At 45.8% G+C, this 26682-nt stretch overlaps 1 protein-coding gene across 2 annotated transcripts in view; it reads left to right on the top strand.

Annotated features, from left to right (window-relative positions):
• The window catches only part of SKAP1 (src kinase associated phosphoprotein 1), a 341919-nt gene that overhangs the window by 27222 nt on the left and 288015 nt on the right, over positions 1-26682 (top strand). For both annotated transcript variants that reach the window (XM_066586770.1, XM_066586769.1), the window contains exon 3: positions 5503-5528. In XM_066586770.1, coding sequence (XP_066442867.1) covers positions 5503-5528 — 26 coding nt within the window. The remainder of the gene's footprint in view (positions 1-5502; positions 5529-26682) is intronic.

Genomic DNA, 26682 nt, shown 5'->3' with positions numbered 1-26682 from the left:
AGTCTAGGACTTACCTCCTGGTAGAAGCTGATCAGGTTGGTTTAACAGGAGCGACCCCCCCCCCCCCTCATAAACCCATGCTGATACAGAGTTATACACCTCTCCTTTGTTAATTACTTTGCATAGTTTAGTATCTGTAAATATTGATATTTTACTGTGCAACTCCTCTACCAGGACATTAATAAATATATTAAAAGGAATAGGGCCCCGTAGTGTAATAACCCTGTACTTGTATGCTCTATAGTCTTAACAGTTCTGCAGCATCTTTTCTTTTAACTCTGCTTTGCGCCGCTCCTTTGGGTTTTTTTCTTCTAGAAACTAATGAATAAATTAAGTGGGTGTTACCAGGTGGGATGGGCGGAAGTCCTGAAACTAGCACATTGTTCACTCACTGTTGACCTGTCTGACCATGTAGGAGCCCACCACTTGGACAAGGGAATGGTAACGGCCAGTTGTCAATTTATTCATTATTTTCTAAGAGCGATAACAGGAATGACACAATGCAAAATAAGATGCTACAGTATTGTTTAATGGAGATCATTTACTGAAAACTGACGTGTTAGGAGAGGGGACAAGTCCTCTTTAAAATGGACTTGTACTATACAGAAGGGATAATGTTGGATACAAATGCATGCGTCTGTAACTGGAAATAGTCTTATTGTTTTATCTTTACATTCATTTATATTAGGGGTGCACAAACGTTACTGATCTAAGGGTCAGACTGTACAACTCCATAGGGCTGCAAAAAAATGATTCTCTCTATTTTAGGACATTGACATGTTGCATAAAAACCTGACAATTAAGGCTTCTTCTTTGGGGGCGCCCAACACTTGGCAAAACACAAACTGCTAACTTGAAACTCCAGTATTCTGCAAAGAGTGCAACATGTATTCATCCACCTCTGGAGTGCCGATCAGGGGATAAACAGAATTGGTATTGTTGTGCCAGTAAAAGGCCAGACTATTAAAATCGCAGGTTTTTTATCCTGCACGGTGAGTGGCTTAAAGACGGGAGGAAAAGGAAGCATACAAAAGTGAAAACTGTGTGAGAACTGCTGTTTTGTGGTCTCATTGTCTTCCAAAGAAGGAAAAAAAATGATCAAGAAGTATGTAACTCAGAATGATATCTGTAACAACTACAGCTTGTCCCAGAAAAGCCCCCGCAGCTTGATTGCTGGAAAAATAAAAAGTTATGGGTCTCAGAATATGGCAACATAAGGCAAATAAAAGAAAAAAGTTTTTCATTTAGTAAAACAGCAAAAACTATATATAGTATGTGTGCGTGTGTGTATATATGTATGTATAATATAGTATCCCCATAATTGTACTGACTTGCAGAATAAAGGTAAAACGTCACTTTAACCGCACAGTGAACACTGTAAACATTAGACCCAAAAAAACAATCCCTGGAAATTAGGCAATTGTTTCTTTTCTTTTTCCAACTCCACCCCCCCCGCCCCCAAAAAAAAAAATTTTCCCTGTATTGTATGGTACATTAAATGGTAGCATTGAAAATACAACTTCTTATGCAAACAACAAGCTATATTGTAAAAAAATATCCCTCTTGGAGGACAATGTAAAATGAAGAAATTACTGCCAAAGCTAACTGATACGCCAAGGGTTAAATGTCTTCAAAAATATTCTGGAAGCACTTTTTTTAAGATGTCTATTAATGCAGTGTTGATCTCGGCAGTGATACATGGTGTTTTTTGTTATTCATAGTAACTTTTATCTATTGAGTTGTATATTTTAAAGAAGTGGATAAGTAAGGCCCCTGTCCATGGCAGTATATTTGTGGCGGTAAACCACCGGCGAATCACGCCGGCCGACAATTCCCATAGCATTGCTATGGAAAGCGCCGGCACCTGTCCACGAGCGGAGAATCATTGCAATTCTCTGCTCACGGCGGACAATTCGCAGCATGCTGCGAATTGCCCCGATTCTCTGCGGTCAGCTAGGTTAGATAGGGCTGACCAGCGGAGATTCGGCGGCGGAGCTTCGCCACGGGATACCGCATCGCCCATGGACAGCCGGCCTTAGGCTCTTTTGTCTGTACACAGGGTTCTATTTGTGTATCTAAAATGTTTCATATAAGCAGTATTTTGTTTAATGTTACTCCCAACACTCAGTAAGGTGTTTTCGGTAGTTCTGCAAGTCAACACACATGTTGTGGTATTTGTGGTCGCTTCCAGGAAGTTAGAGGAGGTGTCTGTCATAGTTTGAGCGTCTCACATTTTCAAATGGGCTTTTCAAAATGTAACTTGATTTACATAGTTGTTGTTTCTCAGCACAAATGTTTACATATTTAGTGTTAGCGGGAGAATTTAATCAAATCTTTTAGAGATCATCTAAGCTCTCCTGACACTTTTTTTAGGAAATACTTAAAGCCCCCATACAATTTCAGTTGTGGAGCATCTTGTCTTAAATGTATGCTGTGCCTCTGTTATTCCTCCTGAAAATCTATGACTAAATAGACTGGGCACTACCATTTCTCTCACTAAGAGGGTGCGTTCCTATGCACACTTATGCTGTCCAGTCAGTGCTCGCAGTGTCACTGTAGGGACATACCCTATCGATGGGAAAAATGTTAGTGCCCAGTCAAATTAGTCATAAATAATAACCGAGGAATGCTCAATGCAAAATTCTAACACAAGGTGCTTGAAAAATGTTAGTTTCTGAAGAGTACCAGCATTTAAAAAAAAACAAAAAACGGGCATGTAAGGAGAGCCGAAAGAGCTGAAACATGAATACTATAGTAACTCGGTCCATTGTCGGAGAGAAGCACTTGTCAGTAGTTACATGCAGCTGTCGCTTCCTGTTCGTCTCTTATACAGGTAGCTCACTGGTTTTATGACCTACTAATGCCTGACTACTACTGTTCACAGCAGTGTTTATGTAACGGCTTGATTACTGATGGGGCAGCCCATTGAAGTAATGACCATAGAATTGTGTGTGAGGACACAAAGGCACACTGAATGAATATGAAAAAGAATATCCAAAGTTTATGTGAAAAAATAACCAAAAACTTTATTAGCAGCACAAAAACAACTACAAATGTTTAAAAACCATCTAATAGCAAAAGGAGAACATTTACACATAATAGAAAATGAACCCTATAGTCCAGCTTAGGTCACTGCAAAAGACTCAATAAAGTCAGATCTAGCAAATCACAGGTGATAAATAACTGGTGCTCCTGGTGAAAAGCATAGGTACAAAAGTAATGCAAATGGGCAAGCAAACAGTACATACTAGGTGCTTTTACACACACAGATGATCGCTTGAAAAGATGCCTTTTGAGTAGGGATGAGCGAGTATACTCGCTAAGGCACTACTCGCTCGAGTAATGTGCCTTAGCCAAGTATCTCCCCGCTCGTCCCGAAAGATTCGGGTGCCGCCGCGGGGCGGGGAGCTGCGGGGGAGAGCAGGGAGGAACGGAGGGGAGATCTCTCTCTCCCGCCCGCTCTGCCCCGCTCCCCGCCGCAACTCACCTGTCAGCTGCGGTGGCCCCTGAATCTTTATGGACGAGCGGGGAGATACTCGGCTAAGGCACATTACTCGAGCGAGTAGTGCCTTAGCGAGTATACTCGCTCATCTCTACTTTTGAGCGATCATTTTGCATAAACTGCTACTTGGTACTAATGCCTATTAGTACCAATTAGTAGCATGTGAGCCTCCGGGAGCTGTATTCAGAGAACAGAGCACCCGCTGTTCTCTGAATAACTTCCCTTGTTCTGCCACAGGGCTGACAGCTGAGACAATGTAATCAGTGCTCCTTATCAGCTGTTCTGCCGAACTATGGATTTCATGCCGAACTGAAATTTATCGTTGGCAGAAAAGTGAAAGATGGGCACATTTATACACAAAACGATTATCACTCAAAAGACGGCTTTTGAGCGATAATTGTTGTGTCTAAATGGGCCTTAAGATGATAACGTATATGAGCTAGACAAGGAACCCAGTTCCTGCTAGAATAAAGCAATTGTCCCAAGTTCAACACCAAAGTATGTTAAGGAATTCTATAATCTTTCTATATTCTTTATCATGTTCTCACACTCAATTCTTTGTTTTATCTTCATCTGTTTTGTGTGGGACCAGTAGTACAGCTAGAATTCCTTAACGTTCCTCTGCGGTGCCCACCCTGTAGTATTATGATTTAGCACATTAAAGTAATCTAGACATACTCATTTAGGTTTCCAGCTTATGTATTTATGTTTTATTATCTGCTGCGGGTATTTTCTGCCTATGAGGTGAAAGCTGGAAATCTTATGGGCAAAACTCTGACACACTTGATGTTAAGGCACATGTTCTCACAAGACAACACTTTTTCCAAGGTGGAAGGTTGTGTGATAACACTTGGTTCTTCCATTTTTTTTGTATAAAGGGAAGAATCACACTTCACTATGCCTCTAGGGGGGGCTATAGAATCTCGTTAGTGGTGCAGAATGGATCTGTGTCATATAAGCCATTGGTATTGGTGTGAAATTTGCCTATTTATAATCCACTGAATGTAGCAACTGGCTTCTTAGACTATAATTATTTCCCAGTTTACTAACCACAATCCTACAGCATACTCGTATACTTGCTGAATATGTAGGGGTGCTGTTGCACAAGCGATTTACCAGTAATTGCTGGGCTGAACTTGTAAGTACAGCTACAGTCTGGCAATTAGAAAAATACACACATATATTTTGAATAACGGCACTCACCGTGGGGGACAAATGACATATTGTAATAGTTTGGACTTCTACAGATACAGCAATACCAATTATGATTGGTTGTTTTTAAAGCTCCACTAGGGAACGTGAACAGGTTTGTATGATACACTACAGTGTATTATGTCTGCTGGCATTATCCTACTATACCCTGCCTTTTACAGGGTGTAATATGAGTGCTCGGATGTCAGACCTGGGGGCCTTCACTAAGCCATCAGCTGTCATAATAACCCCTCAGCACTCCATGATTGTGTCCCTCTCCCTATCTAGCTGCTTAGATGCTACAGCTGTAATATACAACTAACTCCCACTGTGTTTTCAGTGCACTCGGCTCCTGAACATACTCCATACCCTCCCATGCAATACATGACCTCTCACAAAGGGGTTAAAGAGTTTTCCCACAATGGACATTAATTACCTACCCAAAGCATGAGTGTCTGATCACTGGAGGCCCAACTGCTGGTATCTCCCCTGATCACCAACGTTGGAGTCCCGAAGCCCTCTTGTTTCTTCTCACTGCAAGACCGCAGTGAGAACTTTGAATAAAGCATTAGTCGAGCGTGTGTGGTGCCGCTCCATTCAAAGCCTGTGGGACTGACTAAGACTCAGGGGTACAGCCTTTTGGCTGTTTCCATCGGCCACATTAGACATTCAACTTCGACATCAGACCAGATAAATATCCATTTTAGGAAAACACTTTTAAAAGTGACAGTTTTAAGGTAAATTGGTATTCATTTGCATGAGAAAGCTTTAATGGTATCATACTTATAACTGCTCCGCTTTCATTTTAGGTACCACTTGGACTTTCAGCTGAAAGGTGAGAAAGCTGTAAATTCGCCACGTTTTTCTGATGTTATATCCGTGTTGCTTTTTATTCATTTATGGTTATGTAGTTATGTGACAGTAGGTGATAGCCAGTGTGCTAACTAGTAAAAGTACTAATCACTTCAAATGTTTTTTTGTGCTGAAAAATCCCCTCTAAAGTGTGGTCACTAGGGGGTCTCCCTTCCTCCTAATCTGCTGTTCACTGCCTGTTGTCAAGTGATGCCCATCTCTAGTAACATATAAGCGAGAGAACAGCAAGTGGGCAGGGTGCTGACATAATCTGTCCAGTGTAGTCTTTGGATGCTTGATAAAGACCAACCAGTGGTCGAAACGTCGCTGCCTGTATTTTCCATTTTATGGGATTGAAATAAAGGACTATTCTTTTATCATCTCCTGGTCTGCTGCGGATCCTCTTTGCAACTTGGCTGTGTGTTTGGAAGGTTGGTCCACCTGTCTGATCGGTGTTGCAGTATTTTCCTCCCCATGATTGGTGCTGCGGGAACTACTATTGATTACGAGATTGTGTCATTTTTGGGGGGGAGGAGAAGGGAAAGAAGCAGAGAGTTATTTACAGTGTTAGAAGTACTGATATCACATCTCCACTGCTTAGTGCTTCTCTAGTGTCAATGACGAAGACGCTACATACAATTAGGGTGCAGACTGCTGTATTTTCTATGTGAAGGCATCATAGCAGCTAGTCTCCTCCCACCCGCTCAGAGACAGCTGAGAATTACACATACAGCCTACAGGGAGAAACATTGGTGATAAGTGCAGGATATAAGTCATACAATGGACACGTATAGTGGTATTCCTCATGTACACACATGCCAGCTTACTTTGAAAAGTCTGATATGCTTTACTAGCCTGGGCAATACCTGCACACTGCTTTGGCTAGTGCAGGGCTCAGGTGGGTAGTGCAGGACACACAGGGATTTAAAGAGCACTAAAAAGGAATTCCTGTGTCATGCACCATCCTCTCAGGTCCTGCAGGAGGCATAACACAGTTTGCAGATTTTTCCTGGAGTGTTACTTTAAAAGTCCCGAAGTTGCTGTAATATAAGAAATACTCTCTTTATCTTGACATCTGCCTTTTGTGCCCTTCAGCTCTGTACCGTCATAAATATCCACACTCTTCAACTGATTGTATAACTGCTCTCTATTTGCCCTTGTTAAATATCAAGAAGGGTCACACTGTCTGTCTGTGTATTACCGAGCATCTGACAATGTCTGTGGAGTGCATGTAGTAACACACTCTCTCAATCTTTTTCTGAGGAAAACTGTAATTCTGTGTAATTTACCGCAGTGGAAAATTCTTTAACACCCTAATGACCTGTCCATTTTAGGCCCTATTAACCAACTAATATATTTTTTTCATCGCCATATTCCAAGACCTGTACCGGTAACTTATTATTTTGTAGACCTGGCCATTTAAGGGCTTGCTTATTGTGAGAAAAGTTGTTGTGGTGTATTATCATTATTATTATTATTATATTTTTTCTTTTTCTTAAATGGCATCATTTTTGGGTACATATAATATAATCTATAACTTTTACATAAATTTTTTATCTTTTCGTTTTTCACATTGTTCTCCATGTGGTAAAAATAACACAACATTCTCAGGATCAGTACGATTAGAGCGATACCAAATTTTATTTATATAAAATATCCTATCTATCTATGTGTATGTGTATATAATGACATTCATTGTGCGGGTTTAATAATGTGTTAACCATTTGAAAAAAAAAAAAAAAAAAGGGGGTCATCATGAATGGGCAAATACTAATTGTGTGTGGTGCGTGCGTTTTTTTTCTTTTTTTTAGCAGAAGGGGCAAAAGGGGAGAAGTTTGAGTTTAATTTTAGTTTATTTTATTTGCGTTTTTTATTAAACATTAGTTTTTACTTTTTGCTATTATGAAACATGAACTTCATCAGCTTAGATCGCTAATAAAATGCACAGCAATATTTTGGCATTGTCATTAGGGATGAGCGAGTATACTCGCTAAAGCACTACTCGCTTGAGTAATGTGCTTTAGCCGAGTATCTCCCTGCTCGTCCCTGAAGATTCGGGGGCAGGGAGCTGCGGGGGACAGCGGGGAGGAACGGAGGGGAGATCTCTCTGTCCCTCTCTCCCGCCCGCTCTCCCCTGCTCTCCGCCGTGACTCACCTGTCAGCTGCGGTGGCTCCCGAATCTTCAGGGACGAGCAGGGAGATACTCGTCTAAAGCACATTACTCGAGCTAGTAGTGCTTTAGCGAGTATACTCGCTCATCCCTAATTGTCATGCATTGCACAAGTCTATTAGATACTGCCTATGGCAAGACTTAATAGACCACTGTAGATGGCTGACCAGGAGGCCATTGTTAAAAGGGTTGTCCTACTTCTAGCTGTTTTGCTGCAGGAAGCAGACAGCTGTGTACATTGTGCAGTGGCCGCAGTTGGTAATGTTGGCTGAGTCCCATTTACTTCACTAAGACCTGCAGTACCAACCCGGGCCACTGCACAATGCATTGAGCCATTTCCTGCAGCAAAATGGCTAGAAATGGGACAACCCCTTAAAGTGTTTGTGTGCTATGCGATTGCATTATGGGGCTCTGATGGACGGCAGAGATAGGCCCCATCTCTCTGTTAAACTTTTCACAGGCTATGGTTGTATTGACCACAGCATCTAATGTGTTAAACTTTAGGGATATGAGCTAACTCAGATACCAACTGTTAGTGCAGGAGTCTAGCAGACTTTTGATGGCTGAGCTGATACTGTACCTGGCATGGGACAGCTGTGCTGTGTTTCCAATGTAGTTCTGTAAAAAGGGAGCATGCATGTTGGTGGCTGTCATAAGCAGAGGGTCTGATGGAACTCAATTGAGTTGCTGGGTATGTGTGATCACCAACACAACATTTTGTGGTGAAGTGTGTAACAGCAATATCTGTACATAAGCATTTTGTAAATAAAATTTATGTTCAGCATTATGTAACATAGAAATGATATTTAATTATGGGAGAAATCCTCTAATTTATTGTGTTAGTGACCGCCCATACGCCAGGGGATCGGGTGTTCGGTTGTCAGGTGACAGCCAGGCACTTGGTTTAATAGCAGGGACGGAAGAGACTTTCGATTCCCGACATTTAACCCTTTACAGATTGCGGTCAGTGTGACCGTGGCATGTGAAAGGGAGACAGAGGGAGAGGGTCCCCTGTGTCACCCATTGACCCCCACGCTGTGATCGCGGGGTACCGATGGGTTGCTGTGGCACCCAGAAGTTTGACTATTGCTTTCGAGTCTGCCCAGTCTCTGGCTGACCTCATAGGTTTTATAATGCATTGCTACCAATATACTGATGTATAGTAGTGTATGAGTAGAATGAAAAAATATGTAGACATTCAAGCCCCCTAGTGGGAAAAAAATAAAAAATTTAAAAAAGTATAAAAAAATAAATGCATGTCAAAATCCCACCTTTTCCCCTTTTTAGGGTGCATTCAGACGAGCATGGTTTACATGCTGCTACAGCGACGTGTAAACCACGCTGCTTACATGTAGGAATTCTGTGGTGAACGAGTTGCTCTGTGCTCCACGGAGCAGCCCGTTCACATGGCCGTGCTGTGAGCAGAGTGCTGCCACACCTCCCATAGGAGCCTGTGGTCAGCACCATGGACAGAGCCTCAGCACGGAGCTGAAAGGCTAGTCGGCACTGGCTGTCCTATCTTTTTTACCAGTGCAGATTCTGCGCCGGTATAAAAAGCTTTGTATGAGCGCTTCCATAGCAACCTATTGGTTGCTATAGAATTGTGATTTAAACGTTGCTGTAGCAGTGTGTAAACCATGCTCGTCTGAATGCACCCTTACTCTGTAAAAAATTAAAATACAAAATCACATATATGTGCTAATCACTGCGTTCATAATGACCCAGAGCAAAAGTTAGTATATTATTTAACTCTCAGTGCACACCATAAACAAAAAAAATGCAACAAAAACATGGTGAAAATAACGCTGTTGACAAAAAAGGAAAATTGGGGTCTTTGAATGTAGTAAACCAAAAAGTGAGAAGTTTTGAAAAAAAAAACTTTATAAATTTGATATTGACGTAATCATACTGGCCTGCAGAATTAATGTAACACGAGTTATACTGCGCGGTGAACGTTGCTACAAATAAAAAGGCAAAAGCATGCCAGAATTGCAAATTTTGTTAGTTTTGCCCCTAGAAAAAAATGTAATTAAAAGTAATTGTTAGATGTTCCCAAAATTGGATAAACGAAGACTATGGTTCATCCCATGTAAAACAAGGCCTACAAGCGGCTACACAAAAGCAAATCTTTGAAAAAAGAAAAGTTTTTTTTTGTGTACAAAAATAGCAAGACATAAAAAAACTTTATAAACTTATTGTCGCTGGAATTATGCTGACTCGGAAAATGTTATCACATTGTCTGTTTTGCTCACTGGACGCTGTAAAAATGTAATCCCACCTCATAAAATTACACAATTTTTTTTCCCCAACCCCCCCACACCTAAAAAAAAAGAAAAGAAAGAAAACAGCGCCGCTATATTGCTGAAAAGATTGCGTGAACTGGCGACTTCAAGCTACATGAAGTAGCCCGTTCACTTGATTCGAGACACGTGCTGCGTGCTTTCAAGTCTCCCATAGGAGCCTATGGCAAACATACAGCAAAGATAGAACATGTCAGCACCTCAGAGCCGACATCTTTGTTAGACGTGTTTATTCAGCGCGTCTAACAATTGTCCATGTGAACACTTCCATAAGCACCTATTGGTTCCTATAGAAGCGGGTTCCAAGCAGCTCTAAAAAACACGCTTGTCTGAACAAACCCTAATATGTACCCAAAAATGATGCCATTATATATTGCAAAAGACAAGCCCTCATATGGCTATGTCGACGGAAAAATTAAAAAGTTGTTATAGTTCCTAGAATGCGATGATGAAAAAAGCTGAAACATTAGTTTGTCATTAAAGGGGTTGTCTCGCGGCAGCAAGTGGGGTTATACACTTCTGTATGGCCATATTAATGCACTTTGTAATATACATCGTGCATTAAATATGAGCCATACAGAAGTTATTCACTTACCTGTTCCGTTGCTGGCGTCCCCGTCTCCATAGCTCCGTCTAACTTCAGCATCTAATCGCCCGATTAGACGCGCTTGCGCAGAAGGGTCTTCTGCCTTCGGGTCTGTCCGGCAGCAGCGGCGTTCTGGCTCCGCCCCCTTCTATGCGGCATCGCGTAGCCCCGCCCCGTCGCGTGTGCCGATTCCAGCCTCCTGATTGGCTGGAATCGGCACACGTGACGGGGCGGAGCTACGCGATGACGCGTAGAAGGGGCGGAGCCAGAACGCCGCTCGTGCCAGGCCGAGCCGAAGGCAGAATACCCTTCTGCGCAAGCGCGTCTAATCGGGCGATTAGACGCTGAAGTTAGACGGATCCATGGAGGCGGGGACGCCAGCAACGGAACAGGTAAGTGAATAACTTCTGTATGGCTCATATTTAATGCACGATGTATATTACAAAGTGCATTAATATGGCCATACAGAAGTGTATAGACCCACTTGCTTTCGCGAGACAACCCCTTTAAGACGCAAATAGTCTTGGTTACTAAAGGGTTTATAATAGGTATGGCTTAATGCAGGGGATGCATTACTTGTTTATATGCCCACTCTGCACACTTTGTTCTCTGTGGGTAGAGTTTAATTTATTCTGTACCTCCATGGTATTAGCTGGACCACAGCTTAACGTACAGACAACAAATTTTAATTTACAGGGAACCTGTCAGGAGATTAGTGCTGCCTGAAGTAAGGCAGAATCCAATGCCAACAGGCTCCCTCATTACAAACGGCTATGTTTTACTAAGATTTGCTGTAGTGTTTGAGAAAAAAGTTTTAAAAAGAGTGTCGAACGGGGAGAAGTGTTTTTCTGGGTGACTTTGCAACATCCTCCACCCATATCACTCTGCTAGATGGATGGGTCTCTTATGTTTGTAATGGAAGCCTGTCAGTATTTCAAGTTGCCCGTGTTTCGAGCACTATAAGTTTAGTGAGGGGTTCCTTTTATGGTTTAATATATATTTTATTGAAAATACAACAAAAATACAAAATACGTCCGAATCGAATTAAGGAATCCCTAAAATCAAGGATGGGTGTATACAGACTCAAAAGGGCACCTTTAGGTGCCTGATAATTCTCATCATCCTCCGCTTGAAAATCGACAAATCTTCTCTCTGGGAAATCCCAGATCGGATTCAGACAATGAATGACGTAGAGTTTGTTAGCAAATTATAACTAGGTAACAAACACTTATATTCTTATGTCTATCTATCTATCTATCTATCTATCTATCTATCTATCTATCTATCTATCTATCTATCTATCTATCTATCTCTCAGGTACGTGGGGAAGAGGAAAATGAATCCACCTAAGTCCCGAGACAGTACTGCTTCATCACTTAGCGCGCAGAAAGAAAAGAAAAAAAAATTACATGAGAGCGAGAAAAAGGGGGGTAAGAAACTAGAGATGAAGAGAAGAGCTAGGGCATAGGTTAGGAAGGGACAGAGAAAGGGGGGGCACTAATGGCCCTAAGAGGGAAAGAGTAGGGCTTGTCAGCCCGGCGACCCGGGTGTGGGCTCCATCTTGAAGGATTGTATTTAGGGCGGTATTACACCATTAACCAACCATGAGTCAAATTTAGCAGAGGACAAAAATGTATCCAAGTCGCCCATGTAGCGTAATGGCTGGCGAATTTAGTGTCGTCTCTAGCTCTCAGTTCTTCCATGTACCTAATGACGTCCATGGCCTTTACCCACATTAAACATGTAGGAGTCGTCGTAGTGTTCCACAACTGTTGTATCACCTGTCTCACCGCTAGGAGAAAGAACCTGAGTAGCCCCTTCTTGACCAAGGCCATAGGGCCTGGAATGGTGGAGAGGAGGACAATCTCTGGGGGGAAAAAGGGACCTCTACAGTGGTAAGGGTGTTGTATAGTGTGTTTACCTCGCTCCACAGAGGGGACACGAGAGGGCAGAACCACCAGATGTGCAACATTGATCCTAAGCTATTCAGGCACCAACAGCAGTTGCTATTAACATTGGGGTACATCTTGGCTAAGCGCGCCAATACCACCTAGATAGGATTTTGTAGTTCAGTTCATGGTGTCTGCCTGATATGGACATCTTATGAGTCATGATAAGAGATCTGGACCAATGGCTTTCTTCAAGGTGCTGGTTCAGCTCTCTCTCCCAACTTCTCTTAAAACTCGCCCCACCGTCTAGCGCACAGGTGTCAAACACAAGGCCCGCGGGCCGAATCCGGCCCGCCGCCTCATTTTCTGTGGCCCGCCCGGCTGTGTAGCAAGTTCCCTCACTCCTCCGTGCTGCTGTCAGTAGGCGATCTTCTATCAATTAGTTCTGTCTAGTGCAGACAGTAATAGAGGAGTGCCGATAGCAGACTGACAATGGCCGCGGAGGAGGGAAGAAGACTGCAGAGAGCAAGGAGCAGCTGCAGGGTGAGAGCCTGGTGAGCGCTGACCTCCTCTCACCGCCCCAAGAAGGACTGAGAGCAGCCGGTATACCTGCCAGTGAGACAATATTGGATGCAGGTAAGTATAAATATGTGTGTCAAAATGCAGAAGTGTCCTTGTGTGTATATGTGTGTCTGTACGTATATATGTCTAATGGTGCGCGTATATGTTTAGAATGGTGTGCGCGTGTATGCGCAGGATGAGTGCGTCTGTGCGTGTGTGTGAGCAGAATGTGTGCGTCTGTGCGTGTGTAAGAGCAGAATGTGTGCGTCTGTGCGTGTGTAAGAGCAGAATGTGTGCGTCTGTGCGTGTGTAAGAGCAGAATGTGTGCGTCTGTGCGTGTGTAAGAGCAGAATGTGTGCGTCTGTGCGTGTGTAAGAGCAGAATGTGTGCGTGCGTGTGTAAGAGCAGAATGTGTGCGTGCGTGTGTAAGAGCAGAATGTGTGCGTCTGTGCGTGTGTAAGAGCAGAATGTGTGCGTCTGTGCGTGTGTGCGCGCAGAATGTGTGCGTCTGTGCGTGTGTGCGCGCAGAATGTGTGCGTCTGTGCGTGTGTGCGCGCAGAATGTGTGCGTCTGTGCGTGTGTGTGCGCAGAATGTGTGCGTCTGTGCGCGTGTGTGCGCAGAATGTGTGCGTCTGTGCGCGTGTGTGCGCAGAATGTGTGCGTCTGTGCGCGTGTGTGCGCAGAATGTGTGCGTCTGTGCGCGTGTGTGCGCAGAATGTGCGCGTGTGTGCGCAGAATGTGTGCGTCTGTGCGCGTGTGTGCGCAGAATGTGTGCGCAGAATGTGTGCGCGTGTGTGCGCAGAATGTGTGCGCGTGTGTGCGCAGAATGTGTGCGTCTGTGCGTGCGTGTGCGCAGAATGTGCGTCTGTGCGTGCGTGTGCGCAGAATGTGTGCGTCTGTGCGTGCGTGTGCGCAGAATGTGTGCGCGTGCGCAGAATGTGTGCGTCTGTGCGTGCGTGCGCGCAGAATGTGTGCGTCTGCGCGTGTGCGCGCAGAATGTGTGCGTCTGCGCGTGTGCGCGCAGAATGTGTGCGTCTGCGCGTGTGCGCGCAGAATGTGTGCGTCTGCGCGTGTGCGCGCAGAATGTGTGCGTCTGCGCGTGTGCGCGCAGAATGTGTGCGTCTGCGCGTGTGCGCGCAGAATGTGTGCGTCTGTGCGTGTGTGCGCGCAGAATGTGTGCGTCTGTGCGTGCGTGTGTGTGCGCAGAATGTGTGCGTCTGTGCGTGCGTGTGTGTGCGCAGAATGTGTGCGTCTGTGCGTGCGCAGAATGTGTGCGTCTGTGCGTGCGTGTGCGCAGAATGTGTGCGTGTGTGTGCGCAGAATGTGTGCGTGTGTGCGCGCAGAATGTGTGCGTCTGCGTGTGTGCAGAATGTGTGCGTCTGCGTGTGCGTGCGCAGAATGTGTGCGTCTGTGCGTGTGCGTGCGCAGAATGTGTGCGTCTGTGCGTGTGCGTGCGCAGAATGTGTGCGTCTGTGCGTGCGCGCAGAATGTGTGCGTCTGTGCGTGTGTGTGCGCAGAATGTGTGCGTGTGCGCAGAGCGTGTGCGTCTGCGCGCGTGTGCGCAGAGCGTGTGCGTCTGCGCGCGTGTGCGCAGGGCGTGTGCGTCTGCGCGCGTGTGCGCAGGGCGTGTGCGTCTGCGCGCGTGTGCGTATGCGCGCGTGTGCGCAGGGCGTGCGCGTCTGCGCGCGTGTGCGCAGGGCGTGCGCGTCTGCGCGCGTGTGCGCAGGGCGTGCGCGTCTGGGCGCGCGTGTGCGCAGGGCGTGCGCGTCTGGGCGCGCGTGTGCGCAGGGCGTGCGCGTCTGGGCGCGCGTGTGCGCAGGGCGTGCGCGTCTGGGCGCGCGTGTGCGCTGGGCGTGCGCGTCTGGGCGCGCGTGTGCGCTGGGCGTGCGCGTCTGGGCGCGCGTGTGCGCTGGGCGTGCGCGTCTGGGCGCGCGTGTGCGCTGGGCGTGCGCGTCTGGGCCCGCGTGTGCGCTGGGCGTGCGCGTCTGGGCCCGCGTGTGCGCTGGGCGTGCGCGTCTGGGCCCGCGTGTGCGCTGGGCGTGCGCGTCTGGGCGCGCGTGTGCGCTGGGCGTGCGCGTCTGGGCGCGCGTGTGCGTCTGGGCGCGCGTGTGCGCAGCGCGTGTGCTTCTGGGCGCGCGTGTATGCGCAGAATGGTGTGCGTTACTGGCCACTATGGAGGACCTTATTACCAATCGGCCCACTGTGGGGTTTACTTTTACTATACTGTCTTACAATTAGAATCGGCCCTTTGAAGGCAACCATAAGGCTGATGTGGCCCTCGGTGAAAATGAGTTTGACACCCCTGGTCTAGCGCATCCCCAACCACCAATATGCCATAGACCGCGGAAATCTCACCTTTCCTTTCAGGGGACGTAGCGCACATCTCCTCAAAAAGGGTGGACTGTCGCGTGACTTCCAAGACCTGGCCTTTTGAGCGGATAAAGTGGCTTAACTGTAGATATTGGAACCACACACCGGCCAGTGGCCCCCCTCTCCCAACAGTGTTTCTAGTGGTTTAATTCCACCCGTTGTTGTGACGTCCCTAATTCTGGGGACGGGGATCCCTATCCTGCCTAGGGGGGTAGGCCTTGCGTACCCAGCGGGAAATCTGGGTTACCCACCAGAGGTGTCCAGGGGCCGGACACCGAAATTAAACCTACTTTTACTGCAAAGCCATCCCATTGCTTCAACATAGTCTCCAGAAACAGAGAAACCACAATTCCTTGGCGTCCGAGACCCCCTCTTAGCCAAAACACGCCTTGCGCTTTAAAAGGAGCTGAGTCCTGCTCAAGTTCTACCCATCGTCACGATGATCTCCTGAGCATTAAGTCCAGTATGCACTTACTCAGTGCCGCTCTATGGTATTTGGCAAAATCCGAGAGCCCTACCCCTCCCATCTTTTTTTTTTTTTTGCGTTAAGATTTTGTAAATCAGTCTGGGTCTTATTCCATTCCATACAAATTTCACTACGGCTCTTCTAAGTCGTGTGAAAAAGCTTTTTGGTGCCTGGATCGGTAAGGTCTGGAACAGATAGAGAAACCTGGGGAGGGCATTCATTTTTATTGCGTTAATCCTGCCAAACCATAGCAAGGTCAGGGATCGCCACTTCTCCAAGTCCCTCTCTAGCAAGGAGCAGAGGGGCCCGTGATTAAGACTGAACAAGTCATCCAACTTGGCAGAAATATGGATACCCAGATATTTGATATGGTCCTCTTTCCATTTCAAAGGGAATCGAGATTTTAGGTGGGCGACTTCCGAGGGGGGGAGGGTTATACTTAGGATTTCTGATTTGTTTATGTTTATTTTAAAGTTGCTAAATTTGCTATATCTTTTGAATTCCTGTAATATGGCTGGGAGACTGGTTTGGAGGCTAGTCAGGTAAACCATTAGGTCATCCGTGAACGACGCCAGCTTGTGCTCTGAGTGTGGAGTTGGGAAGCCTTTCATGTTTAGGTTCTGTCTTATAGTGTTTGCAAGGGACTCCATCACTAAGATGTGTAGGGTGGGTGACAGGGGGTAACCCTGTCTCATGCCATTGCCAATGTCTATCAGGGATGAAAGTCTACCGTTGACTCGTATCCATGCGGTGGGACCATTGTACAGCGCCATGATCCAACTCCGTAACCTAGGTCCCAACCCCACTTTTTGAAGGGTGGCTTCTAAGAAGCCCCAATCCACTCGGTCAAATGCCTTTTCGGCATCCACCGAAAGAAAGCATAGAGGAGTTCCCTCCCGCTGGCCCCTTCTAATCAGAGACAGGATCCGTATGGTATTGTCTCGCGCCTTACGGCCCGAGACAAACCCCACCTGATCTCCATGAATTAGCCCTGGCATGAGGGGTTGCAAATGGGAGGCAATGATTTTTGCAAAGATTTTAGTGTCCACATTTAATAGGGAAATTGGTTGGTAACTTCCACACTGCAGTGGGTCTTTACAGGGCTTTGGGATCACCGTTATAATTGCTTGCAGTGCCTGGGGTGGAAATGGGCAAGACTCGGAGATAGCATTGAAGGAGCGACAGAGTAAAGGAGTCAGTAGGTCACCACAAGTCTTAAAGAATGTAGGCGTAAAGCTGTCCGGTCCTAGGCTTTTACCGATTTTGAGTTTCTGAATTCCATCTAGGATCTCCTGCTCCGAAATATCAACCTCAAGTGCCTCCGACTTCCCACTGGAGACAGGACCCGGACCATGGACATCCAAGTAGAACGCCATTCCTGGGTGCCCAGACCCCTCGTGACCTATTTTGTCCCTGCGAATATTGTAGAGCTTTCCATAATATTTATGGAAACAATCCACTATCCCCGCACTGGCATGAACTTTCTCCCCTCCTGAGGAGTTTAGTGCTAATATGTACGAGTGAGATTCTTTCAGGTTAAGTGACCTAGCTAGCCAGGCGCTACATTTGTTTCCGTACTCATAATATCCTCCTCTCATTTTATCTCTAGCGCATAGAGTGGCCTGGTCCATGATTGCTAGAATCTGCTGGCGCAGTAGAGAAAGTTCTGCACTCAGGGTTGGAGTGGCTTTTGATTTGTTGGATTGCTCCACTAAGTATAATTTTGTCCGCAGATCCCATAATCTACCCGCCCTCTCTTTCTTACGCCTAGCTCCCTGTGATATGAAAACTCCTTGCAGAGCACATTTCAGGGCCTCCCATTTCATGGGCGGGGCCGTAGGGCTTTCTTTTAAAGGGGTTGTACCAGAATTAACATTTAATTTAAGGTTGATTGGTGGGGGTCTCTCCTCTGACACCCTCACCAATCCTATGAACGGGTGACCAGTGTCCCTCTCTCCTCGTTCCCGTGGGGTTGCTTCTTCCACCTGTAGTGACATCTGATTGCAGGGAGCTATGATCATGAATGCACAGCTACCACTCCATTCATTTAAATGGGAATAAAGGAAACGCCATAGATCTTGTACTCTGCTATCTCCAGCAGTTCCATTGACAATAAATGGAGTGGCACTGTGCATGTATGACCATTGCTCCATTTAATCTCCTGCTTCATTGCAGGTGGTGCAGCGAACTTGCAGTGAGGAGGACAAGGATAATGGAACCCCCATTTTTGTGATCAGTGGAGGCCACAGCAGTGAGACCCCCACTGATCTCACTTTATCAGCTGTCCTATGCATAGGTGATAAATTAATTTTAGTGCAACTTCTTTATTGTGTAATATTAAATTGTGACACTTAATAGGCTTTTATGTTTTAGTGTCCAGAACTATAGCATTCATGTGCATAGAGAAAGCTACTTACCACATTTCTGAAGCTACATTTTTAGAGTTTTCTTTATACTTAATATTACTTTCTTTTATTTACATATTTCCCAGTAAAGACTATGACACAAACACCTACAACACAGGACTGGAAATAAATTGAGCAATATAGAACACTTTTTACCCCTTCACATGCTAAGGCGTACAGCTATGTTCTGGTACGTATATGTAGCAGGATTGGGGGCTGATTCCCCTCCATATGTTGAGGGTGTCAACTGATTTTTGACAGCTGTAACCCCCCTTCCCCCTCTGCAACAGCAGCATTTAAATGCCCTGATCGGTTGTTTGGGGGTCCCCTGTTCCTGATCATGAGGTGCTCTTTGATTGCCTATTAAGGTGTGCCTGTGATATGTGTTGATGGACTGCCAGTTAAGATGTGGTATAGAGTAATACTTTGGTATTGCATCACACTGTATTAGTGATCAAACAATTGCAAGCTCAAGTTCTTTATGGAGACAAAATATCTGAAGGGCTGTCACAGTGCAGAGGGATCAGCCCTATTCTCATTTGTACAAGGAAAGATTAGAAGTAATGGGATGAAGCGGAGAGGGAGGAGACACAAATTAAATATTAGAAAAAAATCTTTCTGACAATGAGGGTGATGAATGAGTGGAACAGGTTACCACAGGAGGTGGTGAGTTCTAAGTCAATGGAAGTCTGCAAGCAAAGGCTGGACAGACATCTGTCTGGGATGATTTAGTGAATCCTACACTGAGCTGGGAGTTGGACCCGATGACCCTGGAGGCCCCTTCCAACTCTACAATGCTATGATTCTAATAGAAAAAGATGTAAAAAAAATAGCTTTATTAATTATTGGAAAAAAATAAAAAGGTTCCAAATTTTTTATTTTAAACTCCCCCTTTTCCCATATTTCTAATGAAAAATGACCCAAAAACACATTGTTGCATCTAGCTTTAAGGAAAGTTACACATGAATTCTGCATCGTGAACGTCGTCAGAAAGAAAAAGCACAAAGCCAGAATTGCACTTTTTGTTTCCCCATCTCCATGGTAAAAAATTAATAAAAAGCTATCAAAAATCGCATGAACTCTAAACTGGTACCAGTAGAAACTACAGGACGTCCTGCAAAAAAATGAGCCCTCACACAACTATGTTGGTGGAAATTAAAAAAGTTATGGCTGTCTGAAGATGGGGCAGAACATCATTTTAATTTTGTTTCCCAAATCTATTTTATTTTGTAAAAGTAGTATAGCAAAAAAAGAAATACAAAAATGTATATATTTTAGATAGATATATATCTATCGTACTAACTCATATAATATATTTTGCCTCAAAGAAATTGGATTTTTTTTTTGCCATTTCACCGCACTCATAATTTAAAAAAAAAGTTTTTCAGTACATTATATGGTACATTAAATACCGCCATTGAAAAATGCAACTCATCCTATTAAAAAAAAACAAAAGGCGTCGCGGTATTATGGGGTTAAACGTCAGATGACAATGTCAATACTTTGGTTTAGCTGTACATTATCCTTGAAGGTTCCCGCTCTAACTGTGATATCTAGGTATTTTTTATTACGTGTCCTTTTCCGATTGCTTTGACAATCAATAGCCACAAAAGCTCCTGTTCTGTGAGCCACATCTGACAGAACTGTAATTGCTCCATCTAATCATTTGTTACTTCTGAAAATGAATTACAGCATGCTGATTTTCTTCTCTCTCCTTTGGTTATGTGGCACTTGAGCCCAAACTATTCGTGTGGCTGCTCTGGAGATCCCTGTAGAATTGTGTTATCACATTTTCATACAGGCCTTGCAGCAGTCTGGCTTTCCAAATTGCATTAAAACCTTTGTTTAGGTGCCATTACCAGATGAACCTAACATCTGGCTTCATTCTGCAAAATACAACAGCCAGATGTTTCCAAGCTGCAAACAAAAAAAGGAACAGACGCAAAAGTGGTTTTAATTAGAGCATTGCTACCTTACTGACAATACACTTTTTTGTATAGAATTAGCATTTGAAGAATAAAGATGTGTTTTTAATATATCAAGCCAGGTATATGACTTCCCATCTGAATTCCAGGGTTGAATAATGGATGACACTGTCCTACTGGATTGTATCGGATTTTGTCGCATTTATAAAACTAGCAATATACAGAATAATTTTGTCCAAAAACATCTTTATTTAAAGCTCTCTCCAGAAGCAAATGAACAATTATAAGATTAACTAATTTATTCTGCTAGTGTGACGGTTTCCTTCTCCCGCATTGTGTTTGACAGTGACAAATTCTATAATGAAATAATTTCTCCCTGTAAATGTCTCCATAACGAACAAATATGTGATATGAAGTACATTTGTTCAGTGCCCAGAGAGCAGAGGACTTGCAATGGAAACATTTTGTGGGCAAATTCATGTAAGGCTGAGTTTTGACATGGCGCTTGTGCCACGTTTGGCTTAGTGTGGCTGTGCGCTGACAGACCCTACACTTCAGACTAAAGTACCAGTTTGAACTTCTGTTTATTCACTACTAGTAGTTTAGCTGTGCCAGTTGTGTTAATCATCCTACATTTGTCTAAACAGCACAAACTATGGTAATATAATCTAGAACTGAACTTGAAGTCAATTTGGGAAGTAAGTAGAAAATATATTTTGATAAATGTATGAGGCTTGACTAACGTGGTAAACTATATAGATTGTAACAAGGTATCTTGAACTGGTAAACCAAATATATCATAACTAGCTGACTCGGGCTGATCTCTGTAGCGGAGCACCTTCCCTGAAAAGGGTGATTCCCCCTCCAACTACAGAAGAGAATCCAGTGCCCATTCCAAACTGAACTGGCAACTCTGCTAATTTTTTAACTTACGACAAAGTACACAAATGCTAGCCTCAGAAGCTAATTGCCAAAGGTAAAAAATACCCATGGGTAATATCCCCTAAAATATAATCGAAATACTTTATTATTCAAAAGAGACCAAGACAACATCAAATGATATTTAAAATAAAGGGGCGAATGGTGGTAGCAGTCATCAATTAGTATCATGTGTGTAATTGTGCATATACACAGTTAAACAGGCCTGGATGGCCAACTTCCAAAAGCCTATGTGGAAATTGATGTGTCAGCACCACCAAAACCCTCTTAAATTCGAATCTACAGCCACCCTGTCATGTTTCGCCTTGTGGCGTCCTCAGGGGGAACAAAAACCAGGCCTATAGTTGTGTTTCCCCTGAGTTGGCCATCCAGGCCTGTTTAACTGTGTATATGCACAATTACACACATGATACTAATTGATGACTGCTACCACCATTTGCCCCTTTATTTTAAATATCATTCGATGTTGCCTTGAATAATAAAGTATTTAGATATATTTTAGGGGATATTACTGATGGGTATTTTTTGCTTTTGGCAATTAGAATTGTGTCTATATAACCCAGAGTATTCCTAAGGCAATTTAATAATGTATTCCTAGCCTCAGAAGCTGTCTTCAAAACTAATACTAAGACCTCAGGCATAGAAAGCGAAGCGCTGTCAGTACTCACAGTATGTTGACCAGGAACGCAGGAAGTATAACTGGCGTCCTTAATACAAAAGAGCAAGTTTGACATAGTAACGTAGTATGTTAGGTGGAAAAAGGAGACATGTCAGTCCAGATCAGCCTATTTCCCCTTTTCCCAATGTTGATCCAGAGGAAGTCAAATAAACCCCAATTTTCCCTAATTAACGGTAAAAAAAGTCCTTCCTAAATCCATTCTGGCAATCGGAGTAATCCCTGGGTAAACAAACCTTCTGAATTAGTGACTATAATCTGTAATATTTTATCACTCAAGAAAGGCGTCCAGGCCCCTCTTAAACCCTTTTATCGAGTTCGCCATCACCACGTCCTCAGGCAGAGAGTTCCGTAGACTGACTGCTCTTACAGTTAAGAACCTCCTTCTATGTCAGTTGTGAGATGGTGACCGGCAAGGTGCTGGAGGGCAGGTATGTGTCACCTAGGATGCTCTCCTATGCTGCCTTGGGAAGCGCTTGGGCAGATGCGTGCCACCGAGCAGCATGGGCTCGGTGGAGGAAGCCGGCAGTATAGTGTTAGTAGCATTAAAGGGGTTGTCCCGCGCCGAAACGGGTTGTTTTTTTTTTTCAATAGCCCCCCCCCGTTCGGCGCGGGACAACCCCGATGCAGGGGTTAAACAAGAACACCGGACAGCGCTTACCTGAATCCCCGCGCTCCGGTGACTTCTTACTTACCGGTTGAAGATGGCCACCGGGATCTTCTCCCTCGGTGGACCGCAGGGCTTCTGCGCGGTCCATTGCCGATTCCAGCCTCCTGATTGGCTGGAATCGGCACACGTGACGGGGCGGAGCTACGAGGAGCGCTCTCCAGCACAAGCAGCCCCATTCAACACGGAGAAGACCGGATTGCGCAAGCGCGTCTAATCGGGCGATTTAGACGCTGAAAATTAGACGGCACCATGGAGACGGGGACGCTAGCAACGGAACAGGTAAGTGAATAACTTCTGTATGGCTCATATTTAATGCACGATGTATATTACAAAGTGCATTAATATGGCCATACAGAAGTGTATACCCCAACTTTGTTTCGCGGGACAACCCCTTTAAGCCACTAACACGCTGTAGTATGTAAGTGGCTCCAAGCCACATAATCCGGGCCGGCTTTTCCTGGAGTGACCAAAGTGAAGGGTGGGATGGTCACTCCCACGTACCAGGTGGGGCTGGTACCAGGCCTTATAAAGCCTGGGCCTACAGGGCCAGGAGGAGAGCTGAGACCTTTGCAGGTCTGAGAGTCCTGGCTGGCTGTGTGCAGGAGCTATTTGGTTACCAGTGGGTAGACAGGGACGCTACATGTATAGTAAGTGCTCAGACGAGCAGGATTTACGTTGTTTGCCTGATGTTAAGGCCTGTATTTTGCTTTTGTTTGCTTGGAAATGAACCCAGGCAAAGCCTGGACTAAAGACTTTATCCTATGTGTCACTGTCTCTGACTGCTTATGCCCAGGTTGCTACCGATCCTAAACGCTAATCCCTCACATATGGTGTTTGGATGCGGGCAGCGGTCTTAAAGAGACATACACCAATTAACGGACATTTTGCTGCAGCAGCTGGAGAACCGTTGCTAAGGGCAATCGCCCAAGAGAGATTGACTGGAGAGTGCTGTAACCCCCATGTCCTGGGTGAAAGCTGCAACGGCACAGCCATCAGATACTACCAAGATGGAGGAACTGATAAAGCAGCTGGTACAAATGAATGTGCAGCAACAGCAAGCGTTGGCCCAGCAGCAACAAGTGGCGGCGACCCAGCAAAAGATCCATGAGGAGGCCATGAGAGCTCAGGCCGAGACTAATGCTCTCCTGGCGCAAAGTGTGCAGAGGTCGTCTGGTTCGCTCCCCACCACCCGTACCGCGGTACAGACGGCCTTACAAAAGATGACGGCCACCGATGACATCGAGGCCTATCTCGCGGTCTTTGAGAGAGTGGCCGAGAGGGAGAAGTTACCGGCGCCTCAGTGGGCTGAGGTAGTAGCGCCTTTCCTGACGGGAGAACCCCAAAAGGCCTACTTTGACCTCGGTGAGCAGGATGCCAAGGACTATAATAAGCTCAAAGGTGAGATCCTGGCACGCTTGGGCGTGGACACCCATGTGCGGGCCCGACGCGTACACGCTTGGACTTTCACGGACGACCTACCAGCTCGCTCCCAGATGTACGACCTGTTCCACCTGGTGAGAAAGTGGCTGCAGCCGGAGGAGTCGTCCCCGGCAGAGATCGTACAGAAAGTGGTTCTGGATAAGTTTATACGCTCGTTGCCCCCCGCAATCCAGCGCTGGGTGGGACAAGGAGGTCCCCAGGACGTGGACCAACTCGTGAGCCTCGTCGAGAGGTATAAAGCCACGGAGGACTTACTGCAAGCCGTGCCTCCTGGACGTTACGACCCCGGGAACAGCAAGTCGGCTGGAGCCCCTGGTAAGACTGTTCCATATGTAAGGGGTGTCAAAAGTGTCCCAAGGGGAGGCGGCTCAGAGGGGGATCGTTTGGGGCAGAGGAGGAGCCCCAAATGGACATTCGGGTCCCGGGTAGAACCCCAAGGAGACCGGGCCTCCATACGATGTTGGCGCTGTTATGAGCCCGGGCATCTTGCTGCCAACTGTCCACTTACCGTGGAACCAATGGACTGTGACTCTGCCCGGCGGAGGTCGATGTTCGCACGGCCAGTGCTTTCTGCAGAGACTGATCGACCATTATGTCACCTAAAGGTGAATGACTTTGCGGTGACAGCTCTACTGGACTCAGGGAGCTTGGTTACGCTGGTGCACTCCAGCCTGGTCGATCCCACAACCTTCACCAGCCGTCGCATGGGGGTTGTTTGTGTGCATGGGGACACCAAGGAGTATCCTATTGCCCTTGTACGACTTGATACTCCGTGTGGACTTGCCACCCATGAGGTGGGCGTCGTAAAATCCTTAATGCACATCGTGATCCTTGGGAGAGACTTTCCCCTATTTTGGGACTTGTGGCGACACCGAGGGTCGTCTGCAAATAAGGCTCATGATAATGCAAATGTGTATGATGTGTGTCCAGAACCGTTTGACCCTGAGGGTACAGTTCCAGCAGTAGGGGTGACCCAAGAGAAAGGGGATAACTTTCCCTTAACAGTATTGGCGGGTGAGACGGAGGTACAGGATGAAGTAGTTGCTATGCCTGACTTAGAGGTCTCACGTGCCAATTTCGGAACTGAGCAGCTCCGAGACCCCACCTTCGTAAAAGCTAGGGAAAATGTTAAAGTGATAAATGGGGAGCCTCAATTCCCAGGGGCTGATACTGTGTTTCCACACCTTGCAGTCAACCAAGAATTGTTGTATCAGGTTGACAAGGTCCGTGGGGAGGTTGTGGAACAGCTGGTGGTACCTCAGGCCTATCAGAGGATGGTCTTAGACCTGGCGCACAAGCATGTGCTGGGAGGTCATCTCGGGAGCGAAAAGACTAAGGAACGCATCCTTCAGCGTTTTTTCTGGCCGGGGGTACATGGTGATGTAAAACGTTACTGTGAGTCGTGCCTGGAGTGTCAGATAACAGCTCCTATGCCCCATTACCGGAGCCCCTTAGTGCCCTTGCCCATCATAGAGGTGCCGTTTGAGCGGATCGCTATGGACCTAGTTGGGCCCTTGGTAAAGTCTGCCCGGGGTCACCAACATATATTAGTGGTTGTAGACTATGCCAACCGGTTCCCCAGAAGCCGTTCCTTTACGCAATACGTCATCCAAGGGTATTGCAAAGGAACTACTTCACATGTTCTCCTGCACGGGCATACCAAAAGAGATCCTGAGGGTCCAAGGAACCCCCTTTATGTCAAAGGTCATGAAGGAATTGTGTAAGCTGCTGAATATTAAGCACTTACGGACGTCGGTGTACCACCCACAGACGGATGGTCTGGTTGAGAGATTTAATAAGACCCTAAAAAGCATGCTAAAAAAGGTAGTCAATAAGGATGGGAAGGACTGGGACTGTCTGCTGCCATAGTTAATGTTCTCAATCCGTGAAGTCCCACAATCCTCCACTGGGTTCTCTCCCTTTGAATTAGTGTATGGTAGACATCCCCGAGGGCTCCTTGATGTAGCTAAGGAGACCTGGGAGCACGAGTCCACCCCCTACAGGAGTGTTATTGAACACATCTCCCTCATGCAAGATCGAATTGCGGCGGTCATGCCCATTGTTAGAGAACACCTACAGCAGGCTCAAGAAGCCCAAAGTCGGGTATATAACAGGTCCGCCAAGGTGAGAACCTTCAACCCTGGGGATCGGGTACTAGTGTTGGTGCCCACCCTAGAAAGTAAATTCCTAGCAAAATGGCAAGGGCCCTATGAAATAATCGAGAAAGTCGGAGAGGTAAACTACAAGGTGTACCAGCCAGGTAGGCGGAAGCCAGAACAGTTGTACCATGTAAACCTAATTAAGCCATGGAAGGACAGAGAAGCCCTGACTGCAGTGAGCACCCCCCATGGTGGGGTCCCAGAGGTGTGTGTATCAGGGTCCCTGTCCAAATCCCAACAACAAGAGTCGAGGGAATTTATACAACGTAATTCAGATGTGTTCTCTGATATACCAGGGCATACTGGTGTCATAAAACACGACATTATAACTGAACCAGGGGTAAAGGTTCAGCTGAAACCGTACAGGGTTCCAGAAGCCCGCAGACGAGCCATCTCAGAGGAGGTCAAGAAAATGCTAGACCTCGGAGTAATTGAGGAGTCGAAAAGCGAATGGTCCAGCCCTATCGTGCTGATACCAAAACCTGATGGCTCTCTGCGCTTCTGTAACGACTTCCGGAAGCTAAATGACGTGTCAAAATTTGACGCATACCCAATGCCGAGAGTGGACGAGTTAATTGAGA

This window comes from Eleutherodactylus coqui, chromosome 13 (genome assembly GCF_035609145.1).
Source record: "Eleutherodactylus coqui strain aEleCoq1 chromosome 13, aEleCoq1.hap1, whole genome shotgun sequence".
Lineage (NCBI taxonomy): Eukaryota > Metazoa > Chordata > Amphibia > Anura > Eleutherodactylidae > Eleutherodactylus > Eleutherodactylus coqui.
Note: the sequence above shows the minus strand (reverse complement) of the source record. Positions and strands in the feature narration are given on the sequence as shown.